We start from the raw sequence: 16,556 nt of genomic DNA, 5'->3' as shown, positions 1-16,556 counted from the left end.
GGTGACGAGAGTCCTCACCATGCCTGCCGTAGAGCTTACTTTTGCTCCGGTGTCTCATAGCATGCGCATTGCGCTGAATACATCATTCATGTTCGCATGAGCTATCCCCCATTACTCAGCGTTAGGTCGAATCAAGCCTTCTACTCGTTGGTCCCTTCCAGCTACCGTTGGGGCAGACCTTGTCATTATGGCATGTTCGTGGTGACTGGGCAATCACAGGACAAGTACCGACGGCGTCCTTCAATAGCGACCATTTCTAGTTCGCATATCGCGCAATTCCAGACGACCAATCTAGCAGCAATCGCATGAGCACCCGAAGCACACATCCTATCAGAGTGTAGATATGATAGTTACGTGTTCCACAACCCGAAAGAATCCACTTATCACCACAACCGTGGCTAACGCCAGTAGCTTGGCATGTACATGCATATTCCCTGAAGACAGCCTGTGAAGCTAAAAAGCATACCATACATTCATAGCGAGCGAATGTACAGCGAGATCGAGTCGACTAGAACGCAAGTCTTGCAAAGAGCGAGGCCTTTGGCGGGGGCACCGCTACTTCGATTCCAAATCCGATAATTGGGCAGTCCCTTCTAGGTATCACAGAGCTTATACACCGAACTCAAGCGCACCTCCTTCCATTGGCGCCCGCGCAAACAAGGCCAGAAGCGCACTGCCACGGCGGAATACCGCTTGCGGTGCGGTCAACGAACTATCCCACTCATCAATACATCGTCCACATGTCCAAGTCAAGCAGCTTACCTCGTCGCCGCACTTCCACGCAACATTCAAACTCATGCAGTAGAAGAAGTCCCAGGTGCGCTTTCCCCATCGAATGAAGATGCGGGCGAAGCGCGCAGCAACCTGGGCGCGACTCTGACGCTTCGCCAGATCGCCGTCGTCGAGGCTATATGGGGCGCCCGTCTCATCGAAGAACTCGGCTGCTGGGGTCAGCATGGCATTTGGTGGCCCTAGAAACAAAGGATCTTGTTATACAAAGTGTCAACGTACTGTGGTCATTGGTCTCGACGACGCTGCCAGCCAGTGCGCCATCTAGAAGTCGATCTTGCAGTGGCCGTTAGAGAGCTGATAGCCAAAGAGGTCTTCGTGGACATTTTCGACGTTAGGAGCGCGGGCGGCGAGGGAGTTGAGAGTGGCTGGGTTGAGGGCAGCGGGGTGTACAAGACTCGAGCAGACGGAGAGGATGAGGGAGATGGATGTGGATCTCATGATGAAGTATGGTCTGAATTTGGACGGAACAGGAATTATTTGCGATTGATGCCTTGATGAAGTAATGATGGACTCTTACAGACACGGTCAGTCGTCTTTTTATATGTGAGATACCGTACTTCTGGCTTGAGAGAGACCCTACTTGAGATGTATTTTCGAACTCATTGATCGTCAACTATTCTTGTATCTTGCCATGTTCGTGGCAGATTGGCCTATGATGCTGCAAGCTGGCAGGACAAGTCACTCCGTGGGACTGCATCGTTGCGTCTCAACAATTGTTCGTTCCCGTTTCTCCTTGGATTTTATCGTGTGTGTAGCGGATTTGCAGATCTTACTCTACTTCTCATTGGCGAAGGACGAAATGAAGGTGCACTGATACAGTCTCAATGTGTCCTGCCGGAAATGAGGCAGATTTGCATATCTCCCTCCGTACTTGGCCTCAGTCATCTTACGCATGTAGAGTGCTGCTAAGAATTCATTGGGGAACGGGCTGGCAGAGCACATGTTCCCGGCAAGACTGTACACTTGACATACTCGCAGTCTTAACTGCTGGAAAACAGGTGACGCGAGGCCATACAGGTACCTGGCTGTCAGCCGGAGTACATCCTACTGGCTAGCAGTGCTGATCGACGTATGCAAGCGAACATTGATTGCGAGTACGAAAGGTATTGAGCATCTGATTTTAGCGAGGGTGCATGTAGACTAAGTCACAGTAACGTCGTAGATCTGCGGGACATGTTTGATGCATCCCTTCCAAACATGAGTGCGTCTACGATGATACGCTCAATATCGTCAAAGGAGAGCTTTGCGGTTCTTCCGCATGTACTCTCCCAAAGGGTGCTGAATTCGATCAGTGCTAAAACTTCTAAACATCTGGAATCGCAGAAACGCAGCCACGCATAAGCACTCGGACTCATACTAGAACGCTTCGACGGTCCATGCATCGAATCTGCAGGCCTCGCTAAGCCTACCGTGGAGAAGGAAATGCCCCGATCAGTCGTGCCGCTGCACTCTAGCGCGAATCGAGAACGCGCCAATCCCGACCAATGACCGCATCTCAATTCTTTCACATCAGCAACGCGAGCATCGACTGTCATCAATCGCGTCAAATTCGCGCTTCCAAGGCTCTGCGGTATGCCTCCTCGCCGCACAGCCTCATCGAAACCGAGCAAGGCGGTGCCGACTAAATCCAAGGGAAAGCCTGCGTGGTCGATTGCATTCGAGAAACCCGAACGACCTCTCATCGCAGCGCTTCCACCAGCGCGTGCCCACTCGCCCTCATATCACTTTCCGCTTCTCATCGATAATCAAAGCCAATATGATGCACTCCTTGATTGGTTCAAGACTGTGGAGGACTCAAGGACCATGCCTTGGCGAAAGGCATGGATTGACCGAACGCAAACCTCCACATCAGGAGACACCGATCAGACCATAAACAAAAGAGCTTACGAGGTGTGGGTCAGCGAAGTTAGTAAGTAAGCTGATGTCCTAAGCGGGAAGGATGCGTCAAAACGCGATGCGACGTGTACAGTCAAGATATTACATTGCTGATGTCCTGAAGTGCTACAGCAGACTAGAGTGTCTACAGTCATTCCGTATTTCAACAATTGGATTTCAAAATGGCCGACAGTACAGGATCTTGCAAAAGCAGAACATGAAGATGTCCTGGCCGCCTGGAGGGGATTGGGCTATTACTCAAGAGCGACGCGACTGCACGAAGGGGCAAGAGCCGTCATGGCGAAACCATCGCAGTCAATGCCTGACGACGTGTCTGGGCTACTAGGACTACCTGGTATCGGCCATTATACTGCTGGCGCTATAGCGAGCATTGCATTCGGGAGAGCAGAACCTGTTCTGGACGGCAATGTAGCCAGAGTGCTAAGTCGACAGCTAGGACTGTACCTCGATGCCAAAGACAAAAGGGCTACCGATGTGCTTTGGAAGATCGCGGATCAGCTGATCAAAGAAGTGTGCAAATATCCGGAAGTCAAATTCAGTGCTGTGCCTGGACATTGGAATCAAGCAATGATGGAACTCGGCTCGACAATCTGCACGCCGCGACCAAAGTGCGAAGAATGTCCGATCCAGGAGACATGCCGAGCCTACGGTGAAGGGGTCGCGCTCTCGAATGATCGTCAGTCAACGACCGAGGTCCTGGATATCGAAGACGCTTGCACACTTTGTGAACAGCTTGGAATCGGGGACCTGACAACAATACCGGAAGAGGATCCTTCCGATGAGGATGAGAAGCCTGCAAAGAAGAGAAAGGCGCCTACCAGACAGACTAACACGCTATCAAACTACTTCGCAATTAGTACACCTAGTGCGAGCTCCAACGTCGACACCGAAGATGAGGATGCTTCAGCTGGATCCAAGAAGCGAAAGGTGCCTGGGGTTTCCAAACGGTCGAGATCGGTGAATAGCTACTGCTCACTCTTTCCGAAAAAGGTAGCGAAGAAGAAAGCGAAAGAAGAGGAATGCGCAGTCTGTCTGGTGGAGTTCTATTCGTCGGATGGCGAGAGCAAGTGGCTTATCGAGCAGAGACCAGCGACCGGTCTTCTAGCGTCACTCTGGCAGTTCCCACAGGCCACACTGTCGGCTGCAGACATGACAGCTGCATCTCGCAAAGCCTCGGCGCAGAAGTACCTCTCGAGCCTAAGTGTCAGCGGCGTGGACATGACCAAAGCGCGCCATATCGCGAGCTTCGACCCATTGGTTCACGTTTTCACCCATCTGAGGCTCACCATGCACGCCTATCGTTACCGAATTGCTGATAAGGCAGAAGCTGACAGCCTCACATGCACTGGCGCACCCGCCCGCAAATGGGTCACCGCCAGCTCCATGGATAATGAAACACTGTCGACTGGCATGCGAAAGTGCTGGGAACTCATCGCAAAGAAGGACTGATGACTTTCGAGTCTCGTTCATGAAGTTCAGCGTTCGTGTACCCCATGTCTCACCCCGCGTCATTATCTTTCGCCAAGAGATACACAACACCCCGCTCCGCCTTCGTCACCGAACCGTCGAACCAAGCATCCTTGGGCATGGGCATGTAACGATAAGCTGTCAATACGATGTCTCGCTACTCTGCTTGTGGTGCGATGTTCCCATGCATGTTCGTTCCACAGTCTTGGAATATCGATCATTGGATGAGTTGAAAATGTGTCCCAGAATGAACGCGCGACAATGTGCCGTCTCGAGACGCGTGTATATACTCGGGTGCTTGTATATAAAGGGTCTTGACCACGGTTCCACGATTTCGAGGTTGTTCTCCAAAACAGACTTTCCATACGTGCTCTCTACGATTCCTCGACTGAGCCCTGGCTCTATCATAACGACTCTTGAAGATGGCAGAGGTTCCAGCTCCGACGCCTATCCTAGAATGGCCAGACTATAATATCATGCCGACTGGGGGTGATGTCATGACACAAGATCTCAATGCATTGTACGACAAGGGCGATCTCTGCTGGCTCCTTGTTAGCTCGGTGCTCTGTTGGTATGCAGAAGGGTAATCTGGTGTACTCCAAGATTTAACCAATCATTACAGGCAGATTACACCCGCCATCGGTTTCCTCTACGCTGGCATGCACCGACGATAGGCTGCGTTGACCATGATCTTCCAGTCTCTCTTCTGTGCATGTGCTGTCGGGATCCAGTTCTGGGTGTACGGGTATTCGCTATACCAATCACACACGACAAATACATTTCTTGGCAACTTTTCAAAGGCAGGCCTGCATGACGTCCTTGCGTACCCATCTCTAGCGAACCCAGATATCCCAGATATTCTGTACGCTTGCTTCGGCTTTACATTCGTTACTGCAACAGCGATGATCTTAGCTGGTGCCATGCTTGAGCGCGGACGCTTGTGGCCTTCGATGCTGTTCTTGCTGTGCTGGACTACTTTTGTTTACTATGTTTTGGCACATGCGGAGTGGAACCCATCTGGCTGGCTATATCAGCTTGGAGTTTACGATTTTGCAGGCAGCGGACCTGTTCACATCGCCTCTGGTTTCTCGGCTTTGGCTTGGGCAGTGATGCTTGGACCGCGCGCAGACCCTCACAAAGAGTCGCACCACCCAAAGATACCGCACTTCAAGCCCCACAATCCATTCCTTGTATGCCTTGGGACGATCTTGATCTGGTTTGGTTGGTATGCGTTCAATGGTATGAATCTCCAGAGGTATTATCCCGCAGCTTCGGCTGATCTCTCCCAGGTGCATCCACTGCCAACTTATCGATTCGCTCCGTCTACGTGGTCTGCAACACCAACCTGGCAGCATGTGGTGGTGGCTTAGCATGGGTCCTGCTCGAATACATATTTATCAAAAAGTTCTCAACCATCGGTTTCTGCTCCGGCATTATCGCCGGTCTGGTCGGTATTACGCCCGCCGCGGGCTTCGTGCCCATTTACTTCGCATCGCTCATTGGCGCATTGACCGCATGCGCATCCTTCTTCACCGTTCGATACAAATATCTGCTGCGTATCGACGAAGGGCTCGACATCTTCGCCATCCATGGCATCGGCGGTTTCGTTGGCGATGTCTTGACTGGCCTCTTCGCAGCCGACTACGTACCAGCGATGGACGGTGCGAATAACGCGTACGATGGGGGTTGGTTGAATCGTAATTGGAAGCAGATGGAATATCAGCTCGCAGCGGCATGTACATGCGCCGCCTGGTCTTTTGTCGTCTCCATCATCCTACTCTTCGTAATCAATAAGATCCCGGGCTGCCACATCAGAGCAACAGAGGACGACGAGCTGAGAGGGCTGGATTTCAAGTACTTTCACGACGTTGACGAGGAAGACGGCATGATGGTTCTCAACGGTTTTGGTGCAACAACGCCTGGGATGACAAGAAGCGGTGTGACGAGCTCCAGAGCCGAAGGTAGTCAGGATGGAGTTATTGTATCTGTCATGCCTGAGAAGAGGGACTGAGGTTGGGACGGAGACAGTCAAATGGTGACCCTTCATAACAATCGCTGTCTGTCAATATTGTCGATCTTACTCGAGTTATCCAATACCAAGCATCAATGTCGTGTTTGTCAGTGAGCGGCTATGCGATTTCGATCATCCGTCCATGGTGACCAATACCGGTACCTGACTAAATTGAGATTGGCTAGCACGAATCAATAAGCCACGGCAGCGTCACCTTAATTCCACCAAGTTGCCGCTTGTGCTGTGCTAGAAAGAACCCAGAAGTCAGCCCATTCGGAAATCCTACGCATTTACGTCAGTTTTGCACAACTGAAGGATTTCACAAATCCAACAACGCCTGTCCCTCCACATCATTGACATCGAAAGTTGTGCCCGGTCATGCCTCACGCCCTCGATCTGATGCTCTAGAGGCAAGTCTGCATTCCGCGTCTTCAGAGCATGAGCAATGATACATGCGGTATCAGCGTGGATCGCTATCATGCTCATGAACGCTCTGATGTTGCCCAATCTTCCCCAGTTTATGCGATTTCAGAAACCCCACGCGATATCTGAGCTGCTACGCAACGCAGGCAGCTGGTCGTTCAGAGCCGGTGCAATGGCCCGTATAATCAGGCGGCATGCTGAGCGCTCCGCACATTGAGGAAGTACATGATATCCGAAGCCGAGTTGATACCGATCGAGAAGTGGGCGCCTGTCATCTAGCTCTCACCAGTATTTCCTTCCAAGCAGAGAGACTGTACTTACACGGTACCGCCTATCATCGACCCAATATCCCTGCTCCCTTACTGGCAACTGATGATCCGTGTACTGATGCTCAACACGGAAGCATCGATTCGGACCGCCTCGCTTTTCACTGCGAGGATCGACACCTAGCTCGCGAAATACGAACTCCAAGTGGTGTATAAAATCGAAGTCGCAGGGGTAACCTTGTACAGAGATCTCGCTATAGCCCCAATGGTGCATGTGGTCGCGCAAACCGCCATCGAAGGGGCTGTCGATGGAGGCGAGGAATTGTGACGCGGATGGGGAGGAGAGCTGCATTTCCCAGGTTAATTTGATGCGCTGGTACACGGTGGTGTGGAACGCGTCGACATTAGTACCTTAGCTCCGTACATATGTTCGACGTAGAAACATTGGTTAGGACCTCCGTCGACTGATGATGCCGTCTCGATGCCAAGTTCAGTGAACGCGCGCTTGAGGTTGTGCTGATCAGTGCCAAAGTCGCACAACTCGCTGCGATAATTTTCGACCTCGCGGTATTCCCAAGTATGGAACTGCTGCACAAGTTGTCTGTATTAACACCCGGGTTTTCGGCGTTGTGTATGCTTAGGCGTTTCACTGTCATCTCAATGGCAGTATGCTGTATGTACTTCCTGTTGCATTCTGCTAGCGCACAGTCGTAATGAAGGTATGCTGTTGTTACCGATCTGAGGTGTTTGAATTGTGTAATTGAGGGCCAAAGCCCGTTCTAATCTATCGCTTCTTCGGCGAGCCCAAACGCCGCCGATGCATGTCTTGTAATGCTCAATCCAAATCGCTTATCTTGACATAGTGGTACAGTATATTACAATCCTTTGTCCATATTCCCAAGCGGATGTTGCTCAAAGTATCTTAACAATGTCTGATACAGTACCAGCATTGTGCTACTTTGCACGCTCGTCCACACGAATCTTGGTCCAACGCCTCTGAACCACCCAGCAATTCCTTCTGTCTTGTATATTATCTTCAGGCCAGTGTAAACGGATGATGTGTCAAGCGTTGCGGCGCCATGGGCCTTCAGGGTCGTCGATGGCCCTGAGGTTGAGATCGGTCTACTTTGCGATGCGTGTGTAGTTGTAGATTGAGAGGCAGACGTGTGTTTTGAGGAGGATGCGGGAGTGATCGTGGGCTTCGCCGGGTATTTCGATGCGTCCGGAAGTCCCGGTTGCTGAACCTGAATGCGCGTCTTCACCACATCCAGGGGTGTGGTTATAACACCTGCTGCTCCTCCTGCGCTGGCTGCTGTTGCTATCTCCAGCAAAAGACCGATGTTATTTGAGCCCATGTAACTCTTCGCTAGATCCCTCTCCTTTTCGTAGAATGTGAACTGCAAGGCAGAGAACGGAAGATCTCGCCATAGAGTCGCTTTGTAACCATGGAACAACGCACTGAACCCTTCTGTTCTTACGATCATGCGCACGGCGTCAATAGTGGAGCGGTAGTTGTAGCCTGAGTTGAAAAAGGGGTTGTTGTGTCGACCCTGCAATTGCAGGCGTGTTTTTAAGACTTCGGATGGTACGTAGGAGGGCGCAGCAGCGAGATCTCCCAAAAGACCTAGACCTGATCAGCTTCTGATGGACGGTGGACACTCTAAGAACGACGTACCGGCCGTAAAATATGCAACAGACGGTGTAACGCCGTTGTCGATCATGAGTCTTTTGCTGTACTCATATGTTCCAAAGAAACAGACTGTTCCACAAAAAGAGCCCAAAAACGCAGGCTGTACACCGCCGTACAGACCTCGAACGAACCCTTCTTGTCGCCAAATTGTAGAGTATGTGCTGCCCATGGACGTATACTTCGGAGGCATGTGTGGGTCGCCTTGTTGCCGCGTCTTCACCGTGTCAAGTGAATGCATAAGCATGTCGCCTGTCAGCCCTCCAAGACCTCCAGCCAACATTGCCTGCACAGCTGTCAATTGACATCCTTCTATGTCCTCGTTCTGGGCTTCTCACATGGAGATACGGCGGTCGACCCTCATCATCCTCTATTTCCTCAGCTACGACCTTCGCCGTATGTGTCGCTGAAGATGCGATGCTTGCCATTGTGTCGACAACATCTCTTCTCCCCTCCTCTACCAGGCTGTGCGTGGGTTCTCCGGTGGTAAAAAAGTTAGCCACTCGGGCAAGTACCATTAGCGTTGAGCCGCGACAGGGGCGCCGTGTCTATGCAGGTCGGATTAACGAAAGCGCGGGGAATAAGGAGAAGGTGGCAAAAGAAGTGTAGGATGTGTAGATGGACAGTGCAAAGATTGACGTTGCTGTTGTCGCAACAGTGTGACGCCTGCCTGGGAGGAAATTCCTGCCAAGACTGACGGAGGGCCGCTCCTGCCCGGCCGCCCCTGCCAATTCACTATCAGCGGCAAGACAAAACACCCTAAGATAACGCACCTCAACGTCACCGGATACATCCTACCTTTGAACTACAGTGTTCACAGACGACAATGTATCGTGATTAGACGTGCCGTATTATTGCTACACTGCAATGCGAAAGTTGTAGTCTCTCGAACGCACTCCACATAGGGCTTAGCGCTCTTTGGCTATGAGATCACGTTACGAGCCACATTGTTTACGTCGTCGCGTCCAGAACTTCCCTACACCATCACACATCCCAGTGATTTTCACTACAACGCGCTCCGATCTTTTCGATATTGATAATTACTTGATCGCCTCAGTTACGCGACTGCACTCGTACTACTCGCGATGTCTCATTCTTGGTTGCAGAAGAAGCGCAAAGGCGAGCTGATCGAGCTTGCACAGACTGCGAAGCTTCCCGAGTACGTCCAAGATGACGTCCTACGTAATCTAAGATCACTAATACACAATGAAGCGTGGATGGTCTGTTGAAAGACGACCTGGTGCTCGTGCTCGAGGATCACCTGAATAACAACGAGACCGCATACGCCAAGCATCCTGATTTCAGAGATTACTACAGTCGTGGAGGTTCTCCAGTCAAACGTGAGCGCTCATCGCCAGAGCCTCTTTCTACTGTAAAGTCGACGCGCCGAAGGACGCTTGTCAATGCGCCTTCGTAAGTGACACTCCAAGCTGTGACGCGTGACGCGCGTAGCTAACAACAATAAAGCGAGGAAGCGACACCGCCCATTACTACACGCACGCCTCGTGCCGTTGCTCAATCTGCTGTTCAATCTGCTTCCAAAAACATCGAGTCCGTTTCCCAGAGCATCACACGGACTACTCGAGACGTAACTCAGAGCTTGTCACAACAGACTCCACGAACCATACCACGACGTGTATCCCAGATTGGCCACGAGGTCGACCTCCCAGCATCACCAGCTCAAGTTGCAGAGCTCGCCGAACAGCAATTCCAGGCAGTCAAGGCCAAGACATCCGAGTGGTGGGAGAGCACACGAGTCGACGAATTCAAGGAGCTTCTCCGTGAGAATGTCAGCTCGGTCGCTGCTATCCAGACACTCATCTTGCTCATTGAGGCTGCTGGGCTTCAGTTCAACACCCTTCAGACCACACCTGCCTTTGCTATCGACGCGGCGAACAGCCATTACCTGCACATCCCCGACTTCTGGACACTGTTGACAAGTGAATGGTGGGCACCAGCTACGCTCTGGTCTTTGACAAGCTGGGTGCTGCCCTTTGTCTTCTCGTATTTCTTCAACTTGACACTGCGATCAAATACCAACCACAAATCTTCGTACCGTCAGTACCCGGCTGACCCTCTTGTATTTAACATTGTCAAGGCTGTCTTGGCGTACAGCGCATACCGAATTACTCTCACTGACGTGACAGTGGTGAACAACGTCGATGCTGGAATTTCCAAAGCTTTCGACCCTAGCTGGGGTCCCTTCTCAGGTCAGACTGTTGGTGTAGTGCGCGACAATGTCCCTGGTCGCTACAACGGGCTGCAGATTGGAGCTATTGTAGGCATCCTTGTCAGCCTGTACGACGCCGCGCTCAAGAAATGAGTGCCTGATGTACAACTGCTTGATGGCCGAAGCATGTTGGAAATGAGATGGATTGATCTTGAATTTGCGGCGTTCAGTTGGGCTGCATCCACCATCGGGTTGAGGAGGGCAGAAGGCAACGTTTCGGCGAGAGTGGCGCTTATGTACAGTGACGCACAGTTGTCTCATCATTGATATTATCGTCGACTTCTCATTTTTCGTCAATGCAACCGCTTTCTGCCGTCACCGAATCAGCGTCGCCATACTAATCAGCCAACCCCATAATAGGCGTTCCGTGGCAGCAGCACGACATAAAGGATTTCTTGCATTCACATGCCTTGTGTCGAATAACAGAGGCAAGCCGGATCATGTCGTGCGGGTATGCGCAGCGGTTGAACGAGATGGTGAATCCCACGTGCCGTCCATACTGCAAGGTAAGGTGGGTGCGCTTTACGTGGGCCGTTGCCTGCCGGCCAATAACCATAGCGCTCCAGAGTGACACTTCCTCAAATTCGTACTGGCGCAGATGAATTTCAGGTAAATGGGCCATATGCTGTCAAAACAGAGCTGTAATGAAATATAGAGATGAAGAGTTGTAGAATGTGATAGTTCCAGGATATATATTTAGGCTTGCCGAGAATTTGAAGCCTGAGTTAGGTATCTACCGGTATCCACGAGATGTTCGATGCTTGACGACGTCTATAAATATGTTGGAACCTGGCATGTGTTTCTGCACGCCCGTAAGAGCTGTCATGAGGGGACGTCGATCCATGCTGGCGGAAAGGATTTCGATTTTTAAAAAGTGACCGCGCGGAGCCGAGAAGATACTGTTGTCCGTGGTCTCCACTTATTGGCCCATGTTGCAGACCCTGATCTTCTGCGCATCTGCATCTGAGCATTCACGAAAAGCTAGTGGACCGAACACTCGGGTCGAAGGGTATCGTGTGAGAACCTCCTACAGTTCTATTCTGTCGATCTTACGCGAAAATGCAACGCATCGAGGACTCTGCGCAGATACGACCTTCAGTTGACGGTCGAAATGGAAGGATCTGGTGACGGACGATTCTACACTTGTCCCTTAGATGCCATTACGAGCCTATGCGACCCGAATACTCGGGACGGTCTCACTTCGGGATCACATCTCAATTTGTTTTTAGACAATTACGCCCTGCAAATGGCGAGCAACCAGGCTGGAAGACGACTGAGTGGCAAAGAGGCTTTTCGTAGCCATATTACTGCCGTATCTGACGATGTGTGCGTGTCGAACGCGAGGGAGATGCAGTGTAACTCGTTCAGCGCTCTGCTCCGTGAGCCGAAGACTGGGTCCGGGCCGGTGAGCTACCCTGCATGCCCGTGGTCCTCGATAGTCAATGCGGGCTGCTGCGGCATGAGATTGAAGGGGCTAGGATATTGATGGCGAGTAGAATTGGGTCGTGATGTGTCGAAGTGATAATCAGAAAACGATCATGATGATTGGAGAGTACACAGTATGAGAGTTGAAGTTGACAGTCGCATCCCACTTGGCTCATGGCGTGACACATCCAGCCTCATAATTGACGACTCTATGACGACGTTACCTTTTCCTGTTCGATTGTGCACGAGCACGACAATACTTCACAGAACTCAAAGCAGCACGTCTTTAACATCTATCTCACAAATGCGCCCCAGTCCGAACGGTGATTGGGAGGTCGGCATGGGTCTGGGGAGGGTCTGACGGGCTTGGCTACGCGAATCTCCTGACTCCTGAGCGTATCCGAAAGGCGACGAGCGAGAACATCCTTACAGGATCTGTTGTCTCGTTGAAATCTGCCTTTGAGCGAACCCTCACCACCATTTTTCGGCAGAAGACCCATTGAGCACAAGATCAGATGGATTGGCAAAGGCGCTTTCGACGATGAGACCACAATTAACACACAGTCAAATAGCCAATGAAATGGCTTCCGGCTTTTTGCGGACCCCAAGTCTGGGTGCTTTTACAACGGCATCGTATTAAACAAGTTCGCCCTCATTCTCACCCCGCCGAACGCGTTGGCATTGTTCTGACAGGGCTGTAAGTAGCCGCATGTTCTTCACTTATGTATCAGACGGTCCGCCGACCTCCCCCTCTCTTCCTCAAGCTCCCTCGATCACTTTTGGCGTCATCGTGGAAGTCACGTGTATTTGCTCGTATCAAGTCACAGCTTCTAGTGTGTAACAAAGTTGCACCCAACCGAGCATACTACTCTACGTCTAAATGATATCAACATGTCGGCCTCCAATGCCATTGATGATAGCACGTTCCCAACGCTCATTTCCATGGGATCTTCTTACAGTCTTTGCAAAACAACGTTGCGCAAAAATTGCATTGCTTTTCAAAGTTGTAGAACTTCTGGTTACAGCCACAGCACTCCCATGCTTTTGGAGGCGCTGGAAACTGATCACAGTGCCCTTCTGGATGTCTCGTCGATTTTGGTCTGAGGCGGTAGTCGTGCTGTGTCTTCGTAGTCGAGCAGCCATGCAGCGGTCTTTGCCGACTTCCGTGAACATGGTCTGCAAAGACACCGGACGCCGCTATTGACTCGTGTTGGTGCCCGGCGCGGAATGAATTTTTAGTATCGTCGGGTATGGGCGCTCTTGTGACAAGATAGAAAGACGGGTAGAAAGTGTCTGTGAGCGCTGCTTTCATTGCTGGTTTCGAGGTTTGGTTAAAATCGGCTTGTCGTGTAATGTTCGGTTTGAGGTTCAAAGACGACATTTGCGAGAATATCTTGCATGGCGTATCTTGCATGGCGTATCAAAGATATAATATTATATGGTCCTCTTCTGTGTGCCTGCAACGGGGGGGATTTTGTGGTCCTGAACACCGACGGGAAGCATGCACATTAATGTTATCGGGCCGATCGAAGTCCAGGCCGCTACGCATACAAGTTGTACAATAGCGTGTCAAAGATGCAATAATATATCACGATCCTCTTCCGTGTGCCTATAACGGGGAGAATCTTGTGGTCCTGAGTACCGACGGGAAGCATGCACATTAACGCTATCGGGCCGATCGAGGTTACAAGTTGTACAACATGTGCTAGGCTAGCAAACAGGGACATCGCCACGTTGACCTACTCACCGGCACGCAGGATCAGAACAGTACATGCCCATGCGCCTGACATAGGTAGGTAGCAGAGCTTGGCTCCGGTTGAAGCTCAAAGCGCCGCCTTGTTGTATGAAGATGCATTATTTTCCAGTCTCGTCCCGGTGATCTAGAGCTTCGTTCAATCGAAGCCGCGGCGATCATAAGGATTGATGTTGCAAATTCAGAATCAGACGCTGACTCTAGATAGATCCTCTCGAGCGGGCTAAGACAACGCTTCAGTCTGCCAGCCAGACCTGGGGAGGCGGACCAGTGTCAAGTCCTCCATCATTCGCGTCAGCGGCCCGTCTAGTTATCAGATTGTAGTCGGCGACATCACATATTAGACGCAACATTTGGGCGTTGAGTCGACGTTGCATGACCAACGTCCCTCCAAGACTCGAGTCGCATCGCGTTCCCACATTGGGGACCCTTGCTTTCACAAGCTTGTGTTTGACACCTATATGGAGTCTACCCAGGTCGACACGTGGGGGCGGCGCGCTGAACACTGGTGCCAGCACACTCTCCATGAGGCGCTTAAGCCGCTCAGCATGCGAGGGGGGGATACTAGACAGCCGACCGCATGTAACATGAAGATCAAACGTGTGACTCCGCAGGGAGAGAAGTGATTGGCCAGCGGCAGCAGCGTCGACTGTGATGTGCATGACAAATGACGCCATCAAGCTCTGATGTTTCTTGTTTCGTCTACACGTCGTCTGACTGCGTTAGTGTGCCCTTGTGCGTCGTTTTCGCACGGTCTCCTTTCCGCAGCGGAGTGACGTCGGCATAGCTGCGCCATTGCTCTGATATGCACATTAGTCTCGAGCGCTCAGCCAGAAGTAAGTACAACATTACGGTTCTGCACAGCGGAAGCGCGAAAGTCAGGCTGCCTCAGCTTATCGATCGGTCATGGGCCAGCACGATGAGAGCCGAGATCCAGCCACCCTTGCCTTGTGTATAGATCCCTGGTCTGGAGAGTAAGCATCTCGATGCTTCAACATGGACGAGCGCACACCTTCAGCATCATCTGGTGCACGTGGGGGCGGCGTGCCGCCTGGAGACAGAGCTCCTCCAGCGACTACGAATATTCCTGAGCTTGGTCAAGTTATGCCTAGTCTGAGCTCTAGTGTAATAGCTGTTGACTTGGGCTCGCCACAGTCTTTGAAAATGGGAAGCAAAATTTTGCGCCCGTTGATATCTGTGCCGCGGTAAATCAAGCGTGAGAATGATTGAAGTTGCCAAAGTTGAAGTACCCACCCACAGAATCCACAGAGGATGTCATAGATGGACTCCAGAAGCGCAGGGTCTACCTGAAGGATTCTGCTCCGGAATGATTGACCCGGTGAAGGCGGCTCCGGTCCATTACCGGTATGTACCCGAGAGCGAACCAACATCGATGAGGTCGCGCATCCACGTCGCCAATCCCGAAACAATCCCCGACCTGCGGCTGGAATTTGAGGTCAACTCTGGAGCGAATGACTACACTATCCGGGGACAGATCGTGGCGGATAGATACAGAGAATCATGCAGCGCTCAAAGCAAGCCGCTTTTTGCTCGGTTTGTCCTGGTCGGGCCAGAAGTTCCCACGGGATCGCTGTCTGAGCTTGGGGCCCCACTGTGATCCATCAAAATTACTTAGCAAAGGAAGGAACGAGAATCTCAACAGAAAACCGTTGCTGCCGTCCTCCTCGATGATTTCGATCTCCTCTCCTATCTCACCTAAGGTCTTCGGTATTCCTCCATCGATCGACCTTAGCTTCAAGAGGCTGTGGCCTCCTGGACCGAGTTCCGTGTACAGATGATCTCCTGAATCTTTGCAGGCCGCCAGAAGACAAAATGCCAGGTCGACGTTTGAGTCAGCCAGCTGCAGTGGACCTTTACAAAAAGGACACCGGGTAGAAGGGCCAATGTCTCTAGAATGGACTCCCAAAACGGGGAGGTCGACGCGAAGAGCAGATGTTCCCACCCGGGGTTCCGCATCTGCGAAGGACTCTCGCCCCAAGGCTCGCACAAGGACAGCCACTGCGCAAAGACACACGGAGTCCTGCCTACTTCCAAGATTTTCCTCACGGCCTCGATTGTCGATGATGAATAGTTGACCTTGATCGTCTCAGCTTCGCGGGAGAGTGATAAGACTGAGTAGACCATGTCACGTCTGACTGTGCAACACTTGTCCCCGAAGTGATGCAGCAGATTGACGAGTCCCCAATTATTAATCCAGCTGTCGCTAATGAGGATTCTGCCCGTAGCGAGGTGCTTCTGGTTGAAGTGGTCTTTCTGCACAAGCACAAGCCTTGCGAACTGCTCAAAGTGACTCTCTGGATTCACGTGGGCACAAGACCGAGTTGCGCTTACGAGTGAAGTGTAGTCGTCCAGTATCGCATTGCCGGCAACGACATATATGGTCTTTGCCAACATGATCTCCTGACTGACCCAGGCGCGCCTGCAATATCGATGGGCGACAAGGGCTATGTAGAATGTGGATATAGCCGCATCTTGAAGATCCTTCGTTACACTGGACACTGTGGGGGATGCAGAAGCCAACGAAGCGTACGTTTTTACAGAAGTGTTGCAGTGCTCACGTTGATAAAAACTTCGGCAGAGCTCCC

General features: G+C 51.5%; 9 protein-coding genes across 9 annotated transcripts; 4 read left to right on the top strand and 5 right to left on the bottom strand.

The window, feature by feature from the left end:
• Positions 1 to 622: 622 nt before the first annotated feature.
• On the bottom strand, positions 623 to 957 carry M421DRAFT_9822 (uncharacterized protein; the record flags this gene model as incomplete). Its single annotated transcript, XM_033598591.1, has 2 exons — positions 623 to 712; positions 763 to 957. The coding sequence occupies 2 exons, from the start codon at positions 955 to 957 to the stop codon at positions 623 to 625; spliced, it is 285 nt and encodes a 94-aa protein (XP_033443571.1).
• Positions 958 to 2,364: 1,407 nt separating this feature from the next.
• M421DRAFT_75767 (DNA glycosylase) lies at positions 2,365 to 4,137 on the top strand (the record flags this gene model as incomplete). The annotated part of the gene is made up of 2 exons (XM_033597166.1): positions 2,365 to 2,701; positions 2,792 to 4,137. The coding sequence occupies 2 exons, from the start codon at positions 2,365 to 2,367 to the stop codon at positions 4,135 to 4,137; spliced, it is 1,683 nt and encodes a 560-aa protein (XP_033443570.1).
• Positions 4,138 to 4,577: 440 nt separating this feature from the next.
• M421DRAFT_104539 (ammonium transporter 1) lies at positions 4,578 to 6,166 on the top strand (the record flags this gene model as incomplete). The annotated part of the gene is made up of 3 exons (XM_033587035.1): positions 4,578 to 4,706; positions 4,830 to 5,394; positions 5,445 to 6,166. The coding sequence occupies 3 exons, from the start codon at positions 4,578 to 4,580 to the stop codon at positions 6,164 to 6,166; spliced, it is 1,416 nt and encodes a 471-aa protein (XP_033443569.1).
• A 141-nt stretch (positions 6,167 to 6,307) lies between these two features.
• M421DRAFT_407167 (uncharacterized protein) lies at positions 6,308 to 7,392 on the bottom strand (the record flags this gene model as incomplete). The annotated part of the gene is made up of 3 exons (XM_033590326.1): positions 6,308 to 6,864; positions 6,911 to 6,951; positions 7,236 to 7,392. Coding segments are annotated over 3 exons (288 nt in total), but the record flags the coding sequence as incomplete, so codon positions are not given.
• A 186-nt stretch (positions 7,393 to 7,578) lies between these two features.
• Positions 7,579 to 9,174, bottom strand: M421DRAFT_425972 (mitochondrial carrier protein). Its single transcript, XM_033594259.1, has 3 exons — positions 8,881 to 9,174; positions 8,531 to 8,828; positions 7,579 to 8,479 (listed from the first exon to the last, which is right to left on the bottom strand). The coding sequence occupies exons 1-3, from the start codon at positions 8,968 to 8,970 to the stop codon at positions 7,731 to 7,733; spliced, it is 1,137 nt and encodes a 378-aa protein (XP_033443567.1). The 5' UTR covers positions 8,971 to 9,174; the 3' UTR covers positions 7,579 to 7,730.
• A 199-nt stretch (positions 9,175 to 9,373) lies between these two features.
• Positions 9,374 to 11,087, top strand: M421DRAFT_425970 (uncharacterized protein). The gene is made up of 3 exons (XM_033594258.1): positions 9,374 to 9,701; positions 9,755 to 9,955; positions 10,010 to 11,087. The coding sequence occupies exons 1-3, from the start codon at positions 9,628 to 9,630 to the stop codon at positions 10,863 to 10,865; spliced, it is 1,131 nt and encodes a 376-aa protein (XP_033443566.1). The 5' UTR covers positions 9,374 to 9,627; the 3' UTR covers positions 10,866 to 11,087.
• Positions 11,088 to 12,790: 1,703 nt separating this feature from the next.
• M421DRAFT_425968 (uncharacterized protein) lies at positions 12,791 to 13,735 on the bottom strand. The gene has a single exon (XM_033594257.1). It carries the CDS (start codon positions 13,609 to 13,611, stop codon positions 13,132 to 13,134), a length of 480 nt encoding a protein of 159 aa, XP_033443565.1. The 5' UTR covers positions 13,612 to 13,735; the 3' UTR covers positions 12,791 to 13,131.
• A 1,211-nt stretch (positions 13,736 to 14,946) lies between these two features.
• M421DRAFT_407151 (uncharacterized protein) lies at positions 14,947 to 15,625 on the top strand (the record flags this gene model as incomplete). The annotated part of the gene is made up of 2 exons (XM_033590325.1): positions 14,947 to 15,155; positions 15,211 to 15,625. The coding sequence occupies 2 exons, from the start codon at positions 14,947 to 14,949 to the stop codon at positions 15,566 to 15,568; spliced, it is 567 nt and encodes a 188-aa protein (XP_033443564.1). The 3' UTR covers positions 15,569 to 15,625.
• A 12-nt stretch (positions 15,626 to 15,637) lies between these two features.
• Positions 15,638 to 16,477, bottom strand: M421DRAFT_425967 (uncharacterized protein). Its single transcript, XM_033594256.1, has one exon. It carries the CDS (start codon positions 16,363 to 16,365, stop codon positions 15,706 to 15,708), a length of 660 nt encoding a protein of 219 aa, XP_033443563.1. The 5' UTR covers positions 16,366 to 16,477; the 3' UTR covers positions 15,638 to 15,705.
• Positions 16,478 to 16,556: the final 79 nt, after the last annotated feature.

Source organism: Didymella exigua, assembly GCF_010094145.1.
Source record: "Didymella exigua CBS 183.55 unplaced genomic scaffold M421scaffold_52, whole genome shotgun sequence".
NCBI lineage: Eukaryota > Fungi > Ascomycota > Dothideomycetes > Pleosporales > Didymellaceae > Didymella > Didymella exigua.
Note: the sequence above shows the minus strand (reverse complement) of the source record. Positions and strands in the feature narration are given on the sequence as shown.